This window comes from Chroicocephalus ridibundus, chromosome 10 (assembly GCF_963924245.1).
Source record: "Chroicocephalus ridibundus chromosome 10, bChrRid1.1, whole genome shotgun sequence".
Classification (NCBI taxonomy): Eukaryota; Metazoa; Chordata; class Aves; order Charadriiformes; family Laridae; genus Chroicocephalus; species Chroicocephalus ridibundus.
This window is the reverse complement of record NC_086293.1, coordinates 24,687,089-24,703,018: the sequence shown is the minus strand read 5'-3', so window position 1 is coordinate 24,703,018 and position 15,930 is coordinate 24,687,089. Positions and strand designations below refer to the sequence as shown.

General features: G+C 37.0%; 2 protein-coding genes across 23 annotated transcripts in view; one reads left to right on the top strand and one right to left on the bottom strand.

Annotated features, from left to right (window-relative positions):
• Positions 1-7,492, top strand: part of CACNA1D (calcium voltage-gated channel subunit alpha1 D) — a 201,088-nt gene extending 193,596 nt beyond the window's left edge. For all 18 annotated transcript variants that reach the window (XM_063348334.1, XM_063348325.1, XM_063348328.1 and 15 more), the window contains 3 exons: positions 2,404-2,525; positions 3,296-3,616; positions 4,579-7,492. In XM_063348334.1, coding sequence (XP_063204404.1) covers positions 2,404-2,525; positions 3,296-3,616; positions 4,579-4,872 — 737 coding nt within the window. In that variant the 3' untranslated portion in view covers positions 4,873-7,492. The remainder of the gene's footprint in view (positions 1-2,403; positions 2,526-3,295; positions 3,617-4,578) is intronic.
• CHDH (choline dehydrogenase) overlaps positions 1-15,930 on the bottom strand; it is a 57,010-nt gene that overhangs the window by 30,840 nt on the left and 10,240 nt on the right. For 4 of the 5 annotated variants that reach the window (XM_063348342.1, XM_063348344.1, XM_063348343.1 and 1 more), the window contains 5 exons: positions 15,139-15,268; positions 14,335-14,469; positions 13,066-13,208; positions 12,116-12,218; positions 7,672-11,547 (listed from right to left, as the gene is read on the bottom strand). In XM_063348342.1, the coding sequence (XP_063204412.1) occupies positions 11,129-11,547; positions 12,116-12,218; positions 13,066-13,208; positions 14,335-14,469; positions 15,139-15,268 (930 nt within the window). In that variant the 3' untranslated portion in view covers positions 7,672-11,128. Of the gene's footprint in view, positions 1-7,671; positions 11,548-12,115; positions 12,219-13,065; positions 13,209-14,334; positions 14,470-15,138; positions 15,269-15,930 lie in introns of those variants that run through there. The other variant, XR_010072824.1, reaches the window with a different exon arrangement.

Sequence of the window (15,930 nt, the reverse complement as noted above, 5' to 3'; positions counted from 1 at the left end):
TGAAACAGTCATTCATTTATATGTTATAAATTAGCATAATTAACATATTAATTATCAACTTTTTACTGGTGCTCACAATTCCTTATCTTGAAGCTGATTGGTGTAAAATGTCCTTGTCTTCAATTAAAGGTACAGTGTCTCTTAATTTTATTGCGCAGGCTCAGTGGGTGAGGGTCTTCAAGCAGAGGTGGGTATCCCAACTTCTAGAGGAGTGGTTTTGATATTATAATTATAATTAGTCAAGTTCACCTGAAGGACACGTTTCATGCAGTATAGCTAAGTTTCTTGGGCAATCAGCCCACTGAAGTTTCTGCTGCCTGGTTTAAAGTCTGCGTGTTCCTTCTATCCCGTTGTCTTGTCGAGAATCACTTACAGAGTTACAGTCGTAGAAGTTTCAGTATTAATTGGAGACTCCTGTACATCTTTCTACAAGCTTTTCTGACAGCAAAGGAATTTTAAGCCGAATAAATAGCAAGGTGCTTTGTGTTTCCATTCCATATGTTGCAGGAGAACAACCTTCTTGTAAAAATCCTCTGGGGTCTTCCCATGGAAGTGTTGGGAGGGGAGGCCTGAAGGCTTCTTGTGACTGCAGCCTTTGGGATTCATTTAACTTTCCTGAGAAAGTTTTGATGACAGCATTAAGCAGATATTTCTGTAGAGGAAGCTTACACTTTTTATCTCGTGTACAAAAGTCTAGATAAGTGTACCAGATAAGAGGGTATTTGATATCCTAGGATAAGAGGACTTAGTTCTGATCTAAGTTGCGTAAGGGTAATGTAGGAAGTAAAGTCCTTCGACTTACACCAGTATAGTGTCACAAGAGCGCAGTCAGGCCTCCTGTCATAACCATTTAGTTAATGTTTGGGAACGCAGCTGAGAAACTTTAGAGGCTTGGGATCTCAGCAGATTTTAAAGGAAGCTCAAACCTATTATTTATAACTAGTGTAGGGGCTGTTTGCCCTGGGGAGGAAGCCTCGATGTTCTCACATAAAGCAAGAAAGAAAAGAACCTGCCCCATTGCACTAAAGAGTTTCTGCGAGCATCTGGGTTCAGCCCAAGTGCACGTAACATACAGAGCTGTGGCTGAGTACTGTAGTTGGTAAATTGAGCTCTGTGTCAAGCTTTCCAGAGTTTTTTGTACCAAACTCACCACTACAGTATTCGAGCAACTTCCAGAAGCATACTGAGAAATTATTAAGATGTTCTTTCAGACTCTTTCCGGGGGAGAAGCATGTGCAAAGAAGTGTCTTGTTTTGGATGAGAGGACTTTTGGATTTGCTTTTTATTCATTTTGGTACTGGGACATTTGGCATTTGTTAGGATCAGGAGCCAAGGCTTACATTCCCGTCTTTGGATTTACCATAGAGACAATGGAAAGAGACACAAAGTTTTGTGTAAAGTGGACTGAGGTGCCTACTTTAGTCCAACGGCTTTTTAAGGAAATGTGATTGTTAGTATCCAGTATTAAGTGTCTGGCGAGAACTACAAGGAATCCTAAGTCTATGGCACATAACTCTTCACTTCTGTTCACAAAATTCTTGGCGTTGGGGGGGGAAAAAAGATACCAAGAATAGTTTCAGTAAGTTTCAAGAGAGCACAGTTTTGTATCGTTGCTTTGTACAGTCAGGCTCTTTCCAGTTTTCCACTATGATGCTCACAGCTGTGAGGACGTATCTGGATTCCAGCTGCTGTTCAGTGTCCAGGCTTTCTTCACACTGAAGCTAACGCAGAGGAATGGTACCATGTGCTGCTTCCCATCCTCCCGCAGGCTTTCACCGGGACCAGCTGAAACATTTCCACATCAGCCAAACATCTTGATCCAGTTTAGATTTCTACTTTTTCCTTTCTAACATTTAGATGAATAATAACAGCATACATAACAGCAGAGACCATGCTTATCGTTGTCATAAGTAACAGAATAAATATCAGGAACTGACAACATGAGTCCACTTTGACTCGGATGTGGTTTTTCATATTGCACATTGCTTACAAGGAACGGGGGGTTTGTTATTTCCTTTGGGAAGTCTGGTTCATTAGAATGAAGAGTTTAAAACCATGGAGAAGAAAGAAGAAACTCTTCCTTGTAACTATTCACGGCAGCAAAAAAAATAAATAGTCTGAACCAGTCTGCTGCATCACACAAGCTCAATTTGTGAAACAGCTGCTTCAGGTTCTCTTGTGTTAGGCTGCTCGTCTGCTTTCTGCCTACGACTGCATTTGCTCATCTGACGAATCAGTCCTTTTTCTCAGAACCAGCTGCTTGCTTCTATTAGAACAACTTATTTCTTACTGGGGGATATGTTATTAGTTGTGTGATAGCTGACTCACACTGGAATTTTGGAAATAATAGACTTTGAGGAGAAAAGTATTTTATTTTCCTAACGAATTATGGTTTCCCTGTAGCAAATAGACGATCTTCCTTTAACTTCGAATGCCTCCGCCGACAAGGCAGTCAAGATGACATACCACTCTCTCCTAATTTCCACCATCGCACTGCTTTACCGCTTCACTTAATGCAACAGCAGGTAAACACAAAATCTTATTTAACTAATAATGAATTACATCTTTCTAGCTTCTATATTGTACTTCTGACTTTTGTTGTTGTTTGAAACAGTACTAGTGTATTATGTAGTTGGCCTCCACAACTTCAAGGCCAAGTGTAGGCTTGTAGTTGGTAGACACGAGGCTTCTCAAACATCGACCTTCTACAAAACATTGAAAATGCGTAGTTTGACTCCTTAAGTGTCCACAAAGAGTTGGGACGCCCTAAAGAATTTTGACCCGGACTGCATAATGTGGCAACTGTCTATTAATCCTTGCCTATGCAGTTACTCGGCTCCACTTGTGAGAATTCGCAAGGACAAGATGCCCATCTCCTGACACTCAGTCCCCAGCTCTGACGTGGCCTGAGAAGACGGCCATTTCCATTGCCCAGAGACACCATCCAGAGTGCTTGGAAAATGCTGACAGCTTCCTATCCTGTCCCCGCAGGACAGGAGGAATGTTTCTATACTTTGCTTTCTTTGTTTAATATGTTGTATAAGCAATTCTTTTTCTTTATTAATGCTAATACCAATATTTTGTGATCTGAATAATAATAGAAAAAATACTGTTTTATCCTGTCAATTTACCAATTTCAATCCTGTTCCTACTTTACATGACTATTAAACATCAGAAAACGTTAACTTTGCATAGCTGCTGCTTGAACAATTGGTTTGAAGTAACTGCTGAAATGAGAAATGAGTATGACTGAGCATTTGAAATCACTAATTTCTAAAATTCTTCCCCTTACTAGGTCATGGCTGTTGCAGGTCTGGATTCCAGCAAAGCTCATAAACATTCACCAAGTCGTTCCACGCGTTCCTGGGCTACCCCACCTGCCACCCCTCCCAACAGGGACCGTACTCCGTATTACACACCTCTCATCCAGGTCGATAGGGCTGAATCTACAGAGCATATGAATGGTAGCCTGCCTTCCTTGCACAGGAGCTCTTGGTACACAGATGACCCCGATATTTCCTACCGAACATTTACACCAGCCAATTTAACTGTACCGAATGACTTCAGGCATAAACATAGTGACAAACAGAGGAGTGCAGACAGTTTGGTAGAAGCGGTAAGTATTACAGAAACCTCTGAAGTAGCCAAGAGTGTCTGTCTGCTCAGTTTATGCGTTAACTTAAAAAAAGCATAACATTCAGTCTACATTATTTCTCTGAAAATTTCAAAGCCCAAAACTGTTTTTAGGTAAAGACAGGGGAACTTCTTTGTAATTGACATTTGGTAAAGGATTTCTGCTGAATCCAAATCTTAACATTAGTGTGTCAGAGAACTGGAGAGATTTCAAAGAGATTTGAAACGAAATTTTAAGTTTTCTAGATGCGGATCAGTTATGAAGTGTCCTTCCACAGTGGGGAAGGGATGATGCATACGGCTGTTCTCTGTGTTGTTTCTGTGGAAATACATCACCATTTTTGCAGTAATCTCGATCAAAGAACAAGAGGTTTATGAATCAGTGTATTAAATGCAGAGAGGTGAATAATAACTACAAGGACTGATTTGTAGGGTTTTCGTACTGAAAAAGATTTGAAGATAAAGAGTATATAGCATTTCTGAATCACAGTTACTGTTCTTGCTTCCATCTATCCCTTCATTTCCATCGCTATGAGCTAAACAATATATATTGTTAAATTTTATTTGCAAATGGGACGTCGTCATCTTTCTCCCATGTATGCTAAAGTATCAAGAACATGTCTCTAATTCTGTGTTTCAGGTAATTGTTCTAATTGCACCTTCTGCGATATATTAACTGTTGTCTTTAGTGTATCAGCCTGATGACTGACGTTTATTTAAAGAGAAAAGTCAGATGTGTTGTATTATCCATTACATTATCACATAACTGATACAGTGTGGTTTGGAGCCCTTTGATTGTTCGTTACAGGCGCAGTTTTGCTGTGCGTTGCTGTAGTGATTCAGCACGGGGTTTTCAGTATTTTCCACAAATGAGAAATGTTGCTATGAATCCCGTCTGTTCTGTAATTCCACTGTGTATCTCATTCTCTCTCCTCCATCTTCCAGGTACTTATATCTGAAGGCCTAGGAAGGTATGCAAAGGACCCGAAATTCGTTTCGGCTACGAAACATGAGATTGCTGATGCCTGTGACATGACTATTGATGAGATGGAAAGTGCAGCAAGTAATCTTCTCAATGGGAACATTAGCAATGGGACCAATGGGGATATGTTTCCCATTTTAAGCAGACAAGATTATGAACTTCAAGATTTTGGTCCTGGCTACAGCGATGAAGAACCAGAACCAGGACGATATGAAGAAGATTTAGCTGATGAAATGATATGCATTACGAGCTTATAGTATTTAACAAGGAAAATTATTTTAATAACAGAAAAAGTGCCTCATAGTTTAAAGATGCTAGGCACTAGCTGGAGTAAATAACCAATCAAGTTTTGTACAAGTGATGTCACACCTCAAGGAAGCCATAACTAATAAATTTATTATCTCCAGGTTGCCGAAATGTGATCCAGTCTCCTCCCACAGAATCTTCAGTTTCTCTCTAGGAATAAGGTTATTTTGAAACTGAGCAGATTGTGACAATCAGTTTTCTGAGGGCTGGGGTGGGATTCTGAGCTGTAATATCTTGCCTGTCTTTCAGCCTTGTGCTGCTGTCCTTCATAGTGGAGCAGGATTTTGTCAGTGAAAATGTCTGTATAAGTCTGGCAGAAAATTGCGTGGGAAATAGCAACATGAGATGAGTGATGACAACCGATAATGTCATTACCTCAGTAGTCGATAGCATATCAGCTACCCGTTGCATATCCATTCTAACATTGTTTTCAAACTTGCCTCCTGATTTTTTTTTCTTAATGCTCTTCTAAAACACAGTTTGTCATGCTGTTAGAGATCATTGGAAAAATAAGTTATATAAAGAATAATCTGTCATATGTAACACCAGTTTACATAGGAAAATATCATTCAGATAGTCTGTTTTATGACTATCACGTTAAGGGCAAAATACACTGGAATAATTGCATTCTTACTAATGCACTTGCAACCAGGTTATAGTAGAATTAGATAAGATAGTTTGCTAAAAATTATATAGTAGAAATTATTGTAAATGAATTGTAATATACAATGATTTGTATTTGTAAAGAGATGTTCTATATTTTGTAATTATTGTACCGTAATTGAACTGCAGCAATATTTATGGACCCTAATTATTGTAACTCTCCACAGAATTCTAGATATAAGTATTTTTACTTGGACTATATAGATCTATAGCATAAATATTTAAATAGAGCCACCTTTCAGTGTAAATCTCTTTTTGGGATAAAGTGTCAAGTTGGAACTTGGCAACAGAACAGATTTTTTTTTTTTTTAAATAATTGAGTCAAATGAATCTCTCTGCATAAGGGATGCACAGTTGACTATTTACAGTCTTACACTTGGAAAGGTAAAACATTTAAAGTTATTTTAACTTTTTTGATTGAAAGATGAGCTGTGATTTTATTTTTGTATTAATCCCATGCTAAAAATAAATACTAAAATAATTAAAACATTGGCAAGTTCATGCCAGGATATTACTGGTGATGAGACAATTAGTTTTGACAAAGTGTATTACCTACATACCGTACTTTGATAGGAAGCATCTTGGGCAGAAAATATTTCACAAGTAAATGAAAATGTTTTACTTCAGTATTCCTTACTCTGCTTGGAAAGAAATGAAATATGATACAATGATTCTTCATAGTACCAAAAACTATATAAGAAGTATACTATTTTATTGCCTCTACCTTTCTGTTGTTCTATGTGTACTATTTCAAAGATTTATTTTTATGCAATCAAGAGAGGGCTTAGATATTGTTCACAATGCAGTAAAACCCTGAAATGACTTTGAGGCTAATACAACCTTGGAGGAAAATCAAAAAGTACTGAAAGCGACTGTCTATTTTGTTAGCACTGGATAACAGTGACTTGTTCTAACAAGTTATCTTATCAGGTTTTACCTGTAGTTCATATGCTAGATAGCAATCCAGTTCACATTTTTACAAATGTGATGTTTAAAACATGTCAATAAACATTTTGTACATAATGACGGTTTCCTATGAATAGCTTACAGACCTCCTCTGAAATCATTCTTATTTCAAATGCCAGGATAAGAACTTAAAGGTTTGTAAATTATTTCTTGACCTACATCATTTTGTATTAAAACAAATGCAAAATGTTCTTCAAAATAAAACTGTGTAATAATTTTATTATACTTGGGACTCCTTTTACTAATAGTTTTTCACCAAGAAGCTCCAAAAGTTAAATTCTGTTTGAAGAATGGGAGGTAATGTGTGGGATATAGTCATCAGTCTACGCTATCGTAGTGTGCAAGTCTTTTATGAACGATTGCTGTTAACCAGAAAGAAAGAAAGTGACTGGGGTATCTGTAAGAAAAAGGGTACTATTACTCCCCTATATCTAGGGGATTACTGCTTCCTAGATACAGATCTATGGAAACAATTAGGAAAATGTGACTAAAATCCCCTAAAACATCAAAACACGTCTTTCAGGTTGTCTGCCACGAAGCACTTGGGTAGGTCACCTGGCATTAGGCACTTTGTTACGCTTTCCCAGCCCACAGAAACAAACTTTATGAGACCAAAATGGAGCTTTCAGGATTTGGTATCACTGTGAAATAACCAAGTGTAGTTTTCAAAGTTCCACCTACTGTGGTATACCCACTTCTGAAAAACTTGGGTACAAACCCTGTTCTATAATTCAGTTATAAACCATGGTCTATATAGTTAATGGTTTAATGAAGAACGTATATATATGGATACATGGAACACCTGTTCAGTTTTATTCCAGATGTATATGGAAGAATGTAATCAATATCTGTGCAATTGCATAATAATTGGCACGCTTAAAATACTACCAGTCATAGTAATTACTCAATACAGAAAAACTAGAAGTTATCTCAAAAATTGAAGCATAGATCATGAGTTTCCAGATATTTTTTATATATATATATATATATATATAAAAAACCATATATATATATAAAATGACAAAAAACATTATTAAAGAATTAAAAATAACTAAGTCTTCTGTGGTGAAGTAAATTCACTGAAAAAGTGAATATATAAAATATATTCATATTTGAACATTTTTTTGGAGCTTGGATGACAGAAGAATTGAGACTAAAAATTATAATACTGTAATAAGATACGCTTGTGTTCTCTCTACAATAACTTCATTTTAACTATATTTTTAAACAATGCATAAATGCTTTTATTATTCCTCAAAATATGTTTCTATATTCTTTATATATAATTTCTATATTATATTTTTATGTTCTGTATTTCGTTCAAAATATGTTCCAAGCCCACTTTCCAGCTTTTCGGTGTTTATATATAGCTGCCTCATTTGATTGCAGACTAAATGAAATCAGACACTTGGAAAGGATTTTAAGCTGCAGAAATATGAAAAGTTCTGGTGTACAAAACCTTGAGTGGCCTTACATAAATTAAATATAATGCAGTTTTATAAATACTGCTGTTTTCTGCAGCTTTTAAAAGCACTTAATCGTACTGAAGCAACTTGAACTGAAATATGTGTACAACATAAGCATTTTTTGGTCACTTTTCTTTCTTAATCTCATTGTCCCCAGCCAGAGACCTCCAACTGCGTCAGCAGCATCTGCAGCAAGATATTACCATGGAAATGCTGGTGTTGTCACTCGCAGTACCACTGCTGGTTCAAGCCATGCTGGCAGGTCTAGTAACTCCAAATTCTTACATCAAACAGCTTTCACAGTTAACTGTTTTTGAATACATAATGCAGTATCATCTATGCATTTATAGAATAAATTGTGTGTGGGCAGAACCGGGAATAATATTCAATTATACACTGTATTATTTTGTTAAATGAGTTAAATTCTCATATTATTAGCCTGTGCTCTGCAATCCGATAAGTGTAAAAGATGGTTAATTTTAGCTAGCAGACTGCCACTGCTCTTCAGACCATGTAAAAATATCTTGTACCTGTTCTAAATATCCCCTAGCAGACTTGACTCTGCTAGAAGAAGCGTTTTAACAGGAATTCAGTATCGGAAACCAGATACAATGCAGGAGAAACTAACGGTAGCTTGATGCTACCTAAAGATTTCTCCAGTGCAACAGAACTTTCAAGTACCTGAGCCATTTCTTTAGTGCTGCATCAAAGGAATGTCATGAAGGTGCCTCAACATCCTATAGCAGTGAGCTCTAAATTAATAAAGCAACTGCAGTTCACAGCAATGAAACCATTTAAATGTTTAGAAGGGGAGGAGTTTGCAAGGTGTCTATGTATGTTTAGAACTGCAAGAAAAGGTGATGATGTTTCAGAAAAAATGCCCGATTATCCGATTGCACAATGCAGCAATGTATACCTGAACATGACACGCACTTTGGCATGTATATCTAACTGAGCCATTTCCTCATCTTTTAGAGCTTTACATAATGGCAGAGGGTAGCTCTGTGTGTGTGTTCAGTAATAAGTTATGTCAGACAGTAGCTGGTTAATCCTCTGCAGTTGCATAATAACAATTCCGATCTTGCATGCCTAGAGTGGAAACCCGTCTTGTAAATCTACAAATGCAGGAACTTCAGTATTCCATCTTTCCAAATTGCTTCCCCTCTCAACTGCACAGAACTGCGGTAAGTCTCAGCAGTATATATTATTCTGAGTATCCTAATACTTTGTATTCCAAATGACACTAAGATACCTACTGAATACCTTTAAATGAAAATCTCAAAAGCACAGGTGCTGAATAAAAACTTTGCCCTAAAAAGGTGCACCATACACAGTTCATGCTTTCCCCAAATGCACAGTTGCATCAGATGAATTGTCTTACTAACACAGCTAATCAATCACCTATGCCTTAAAATATTCTTGCTCTTCCCCTCATTCCAAAAGAATGCATTACACACATAGAAAGGGTTTACCTGTATCTTTTTGGAGCAGAGTGCACTGCTATCATGTTCCATCTTCAGTATTTTTGTTTGTCTTTATGCAGATACTCTAACGAATCAAGTCCTTTCCCTCAGTTAGCAGCGGGGCTTACAACCACTGCCTTACAGCACACAGCACCAGGTAGAAGTGGCTGCCTTAAACAGCTGCAGTTGTCCCTCTAGCAAACATCCGAGTCAGCAAAGTTTTTTTTCTGCTCAATGCTCAATCTGCTCAAATGGTTCAAAATTCCACTTTTTCTGAAAAAAAAGTTTATTCTGTTTACCACAAGTCCTAAGTAATCTTAGGCTACAGAAGCTTTTGCTTTATAATTTGACAGCAGCTCAGACGTTATTTTGGAATACTTAACAAATTCAAATGATTCAATGGATTCATTGAGTTCAGTTTCTTTATGGTTTTGAAAAAAAAAATCAGTATCTGAAAGTTAGATTGACACAGAAAACAGCCATGAAAGATCACATATCTTGCTTTGCACATCTGAAAACAGTAAAACAAAGATTTAAATCCTAACTAAAACACAGCACTGGTTCACTGCATAAGTTACTTGCCTTCTAATTCAAAAAAGATCTCTTCCTGTATCATCGATATCTGAACTTATGTAGTTATTTTGAGTAAGCATTCATTTTAAACCTACCTTGGCTGTAATTTTTTTTACTAAAATTTGAGTAATAGTAAGGCACCATTCAGAATATTTCCTGAGAAATACCTTTTGCAAAGACTCATCTTTAAGCAAAGACCAGTAACTTTAAGGACGTTATAGGAAGCACAGATCTCTAACTGTGCTAAATGATAAAGTGATGCAACTAAATCAGATTGTGAACTGAATTCTACTAACCTCCTTGCAAAAAAAAAAAAAAAAAAAGGCAAGGAGAAATTTCAGTTTTCCAGTATATTTTTATAAATATCAGCTCCTGTTCTGTATTTTTTAGAAAAATAAGTTTCTGATAAATACAATGTATGTATTCTTTATCGATACTATACAGTTTTAGGGCTGCTAAGTATGGTGAAGTCTTAAATCTAAGTGAGGATTTGTAAACTCTGCATTCCTCTCATAAAACCCCACATTTGACAAATTCCAAACACGTGCAGGTTCCTCTCTGTCCTATGAATTCTGATACGTACTACTTTGGCCTATGAATATGCAATTGTATAAATGCTTACATTTGCTTAAGATTCCTTGCAGGCTGTGGGGATTACTGACTAACTGTTATCCTGGGTGACTCTCTCACAGCAGTTAAAATCCTTCCTTTAAATAACAAACCATACCATAATGATTTTCAGAATAGCACACATTAATCTCTTCCGTTCCTCATGCAACTGTGTAGTATTTCTGGATTATGTGCATAACTGTCTTGTCATTTAGAAATAGCTTCTCGTCAACAAAAAAATTGAATTGTACTGCAAAAGGTCATGTTTAACTAAAGTAAGCAGCTTAATCCAACTGATTAAAAGAATGAATAGGTAGTCTAATATAAGAGAATGGTTTGAATTAACAGTTACTTTAATAGGGCATGTTGTTTTGCATGGTATTTATTTTGTTGGCATGTTCAGCATGAGATACCAACATGCTGATGAAAGCCTAAGTAAGAAGATGTGAAAGGATGAGAACGTTTGTTTATCTCTGTGTTTCCAAGGTCTTGGGCTTATATACAGGAATGTTTTTCTCCTGAAGCGATGGGAGGCCCTTAATTATATCTGCAGCTTTCTCTGCTATCATGATAGTTGGAGCATTCAAATTTCCACTGACAACACTGGGCATTATTGAAGCATCTACTACTCTCAAGTTTTCAACACCAATTACTTTTGTTTGGGGATCAACTACAGCAGTGCTATCTGAAAGCTGACCCATTTTACAGGTGCAAGAAGGATGATAAGCACTATCAGCCTTCTGCCTTATGAAAGCGTCTATTTCGTTGTCAGACTGAACATGTTTTCCAGGTAGAATTTCAGGCCCACGAAATTTTTCAAAAGCTTTCTGAGCAAAGATCTCTCTGGTCAACTTGACACACTGGCGGAATTCCCAAATGTCTCTTTCTGTAGGGAGAGAAAATAAGAACACTGTAGGTACGCCCTTAGTTTAGTAATAGATACAGAACATATAATAGAAAAAAACAGCATCAAAGAAAAAAGGCTGGAGGGAAAGTCTCACTTATTGCTGAAAACCATAATATTTTCAAAGTCACAGGTATTTACATTCACTGTGAACGAAACTGTCAGTAACACCGCACAATCCCAAAAGGGAACAGGTAAGCTAGAACAGTTCTTCATATTTTGCTATACCCACTGTCTAGCCAAGGACAAGAATCTCAGCACAAAGCAGCACACAAGATCCATTCCTTCACAAGCAGAGGAGGGGATGAAATGAACAGCATGATGCAGCAAACACAAAGAAACCCTGACTGCATTCCCAACAGGGAATTATTTTTTTGGCTTATACAGTGCTTTGCACAATGGCCTCTTCTGATACTGAATTTTATAAATGAGAAATAAGTAACAATGCAGCAACCAGCACTTCTGAACTGGTGTTGAGTAGATATGAAAATCTGCTACTGAAACAGGCTGGGAATAAGTTGACATCAGAGCAAGGAGAGGCTGCGTTTACCTGTTGACATGTAGTTAGGCTCAATGATAGGATGGTCATTTGGGTCTGTACTCTTCAGCTTTAGCCAGCCCACACTTGTGCTCCTCATGGGTCCCACATGGACCTGCAACACCCACACTATACTCATGACACAATCCCACCAGACCTATTTCCAAATTCTGTATGGCTTCGTTTGGTTTTGTGGTTTGTTTGGGGTTTTTTTGCAATTTGGACAGTCTTTACAAATTAAGCAAATGTAAACATTAAAGGGAGATAATGGAAAATTCCATTCAACATTTTTCCATTTTATATAAATTTGTTGTAAATATGATATTTCATAAGGGAAAGGGAATACATCTATCATCAACTCACAGCTGTTCTTTTAATTTAGAATACAAGTATTCCAATTTAGCAGTAGCACAGCATTCAAATACAATCAGCAATCAGACCAAATTACTATCATCACTGAAGAAAAGAGATTAGCAAGAAGAAACATGTATGCTCAGTGACAGCCCCCCGGCAATAGCACAGACTTTTGGATCAAAAATCATAGTCTAAAATGGGGCTTGGATTTGTGCCAGTGAATAAATGAGTGGCCTCATACATTCTTACTTAAACCTCTGTCTAAACTGCAGTGGAAGAGGGAACACCTTGTTCTAGTTTTGCACAGCATCTAGCACAATGGTATCCTAATCAATAGCACTATGGCACTTCAGTCGTGCAAATACTTAAACAACTATTCAATACTTGCTTACTTTCCCAGAGATAAAAGTAGCAAAATTTTGGTAGCAATATCAAAAAACAAGCTCATGTTTTTTTCCCCAGTGTAGGAAGTTAAGCCAGCTCTTTTGTATTATACTGAACAAAGCCTCTTTCAATATATACAAGAGTTATCAATATTTATAATAGAGCATAAGCCTGCTTGCTAATTACTACAGAACATTACTGTAGTATGTTCTTCAACAACTTACCTGGTAAGCTTCCATTGTGGAAGCAACCCGACCATGATCAATCACCTGAGAAGGGAGAAAGTGGAACTGAATGTCAGGGTGAGGAACCCCTGGTTCACTTCGGATAAAACCACCAGATTCTAAGTGGGCAGTGGCTCCCTCACCTAGAGTGTAAATGAAGAGAAAAATGCTATTAGAAGACCTCAGAAAAGCAAGAAATCCACTTCTTCTTAACCGTTGGTTTCACTACTATGAATAATTCATATGTACAGTGGAAATTGCAAGGAACGAAAAATCCATTATGAACAGCTTGCGATTTAATGCATTACTTTCATCTGTTTTTTAATCACTAGACAAATGTTAAGTATGCATAACTTTAGAAATCCTACTTATTTGAGCGTAGGATGTTACAGTTATCTCAGTGCAACTGGCAGGCCTAGCGTCTAACTCCAGAAGTAGATTAGGTTCCAGGATCCCAACAGGTGTGGAAGGAACCCACTGCAGAATCCTGGTATTACTCCATGCCATGCAGTGCAGTTGTCCCATCCGCAACATGTAATAGGCAGAGCTGTCCACAGTGACTGCCCTGAAGGGGAAAGATGAAGACCCTGCAATGCCCCTCCTATTATGGATTTTCACATCTATTTAAAATGGTGAGTCAGCTCTCGATATTTACTTGCATGGTAAAAAGCCACAAATACCCAGCTGTAAGTTGTGACCTACTAACAAAATAATTCAACAACTGATGAGGTCCTCAAATTTAGCCAAACCAGATTACTGATTTTAAGGGTTACTTTTAGAGATTCTTTTTAAAGTACAACTTACAGCTGGATTACTGTAAAACAAGTGTGTCATTTTAACAAAAGTCACTTCTAATTTACATGCAAGCTTAAAGGGTTCTGATCAGAGCAACAAACTAATTCTTTTGGGGCAATTAATTCAGCTCAACAATATGTTTTTATTGACACGATATCGATTTCAAATAGAATTTTTTTCCATTTTTTTTACAACAGCTTTTCTCAATGACACCAAGATTTTTAAGCATAGAGTTTTTCTTAAACTGAGAGAGATATAATAACATTAAAAAACAGTGTATAGAAACCTCCCTTGCTACCTAAGATATAATAACTGTTTTAGAAAAAAAGAAATAGTTCAAGGCCATTTGCAAGTTCCAGTTATTTCTCAGGACGCAAAAAAAATTATATATGAAGGCTCCCAGACTTTGAAATTTCATGGATAAAAGGCTGTAATAATTCAAAGCAATCAATGACTGCATATGTTGTTTCATACCTGTGAACTTCCAAAGCCATTCTAGACCAATCCTCACCATGTTAACTGGCTTTTGCGCATTATATAGAGTAATAGGTTTGGTGCACTTTTGCTGGACGTACACTTCTAAATGATCTTGAAGGTTCTGTCCTACTCCTGGGGGGGAGTAGAAAGGGAGTGGAAGGAGAAGACAGGAATTAAAAAAAAAAAAAAAAGTTATTTCACAGAGAACAATTACACACAACATTTGCAACCAAGAAACAGCATAAATGGGAACTAAACTAACCTCTTACAAGGGCAGTGATGACTAAGACCAAGACCATGACTTATATCAGCCTTTCGCTCATGTCAGAATAAGGTTTTACATAAACATAGCATAACTAGAATGAAAATAGAAAGTTAAATGGCAGACATATCACTTGTTCTAAAATTGCCGGATATGACTTCTAAATACAGGACTAGCTTTTCTAGTTTACAGGAAAAGTTTGTGTTATTCCTTCTATCTTTGAATATATATGACAGTGGGAGTTTATACAATCTGTTGTGGATCAAAACTAATTCAAAATTCTAAATTATAAGTATGCTTCTTTAAAAGTATTCAGTGGCATTTTTCAGAAAGGCATTTTCCACTATCAAAGGTAGTAAAGAAAGTGTAGGAGTTTATTGCTCAGTTCTAAAACCCATGTGAGTTTCCACTGATTTCTAATAGTTTCAGACCATGCAACCTGACATAAAGACAAATGAATTTCATGGATTCATTTCATTTAATGGTCTTTGAATCACATCCATAGGAAGGTGTAAGGTTAAAAGAAATAATAAAATTACCAGGAAGATGGCAAACAACAGGGATCCCCAGTTTTTTTAGATCATCTGCATTGCCAATCCCAGACAACATAAGCAGCTGTGGAGAATTTATGGCACCTCCGCTTAAAATAACTTCTTTACTGGCAAAAGCCTAAAAGGAAACGAGCACAAATGTCCTAACATTATTAAGCCTGATCCGAATGCAAGCAACATGTCAAGAGCTTCTGATCAGATACACCATCCTGATCCAGATTAGACACCTTTCCCTCATATTTTTCTCATTCTAAATATATTCCTATCTTGACGGAAGTTTCTGCAGAGAGAAATGATCAAGCTTTCACTTTGATAATTTCTGTATTCTCATGTTTACAATCTGTCCAAACTGTATGGCACACAAACATTCAGCTCAGCCAGTACCATGGCTGCCAATAAACTCCTGTGCTACTCGCCAGGAAAAAACTACCTGTGACACTCGGATCAGTCAGCTAAGCATGTCTTCCATTTTCAATAATGGTTTGTAAATTAAAACTGAATCTCCTAAGGAAGATTTTGAATTCAGATACATGCTAGCTCAAAAATGCGCAAGAGCTTGTTTTCTTAATTGAACCAAGATTAATGTGTAGTTTTTTAGCTCATCGTCATCCTCAGAAGGCCCTCAACCACAAAAGTGCTACTGAGATGACCCTGACTGCAGGCATTTATGTAATTCTGTTTTGCTGATGGATTTTTCATCAAACAGTTTGAGTCTGAGCCCAGAGCTGGTCATGATATAGGCTGCTAAACTATTCCTCCACATTTGACTCAGTTTTCTGT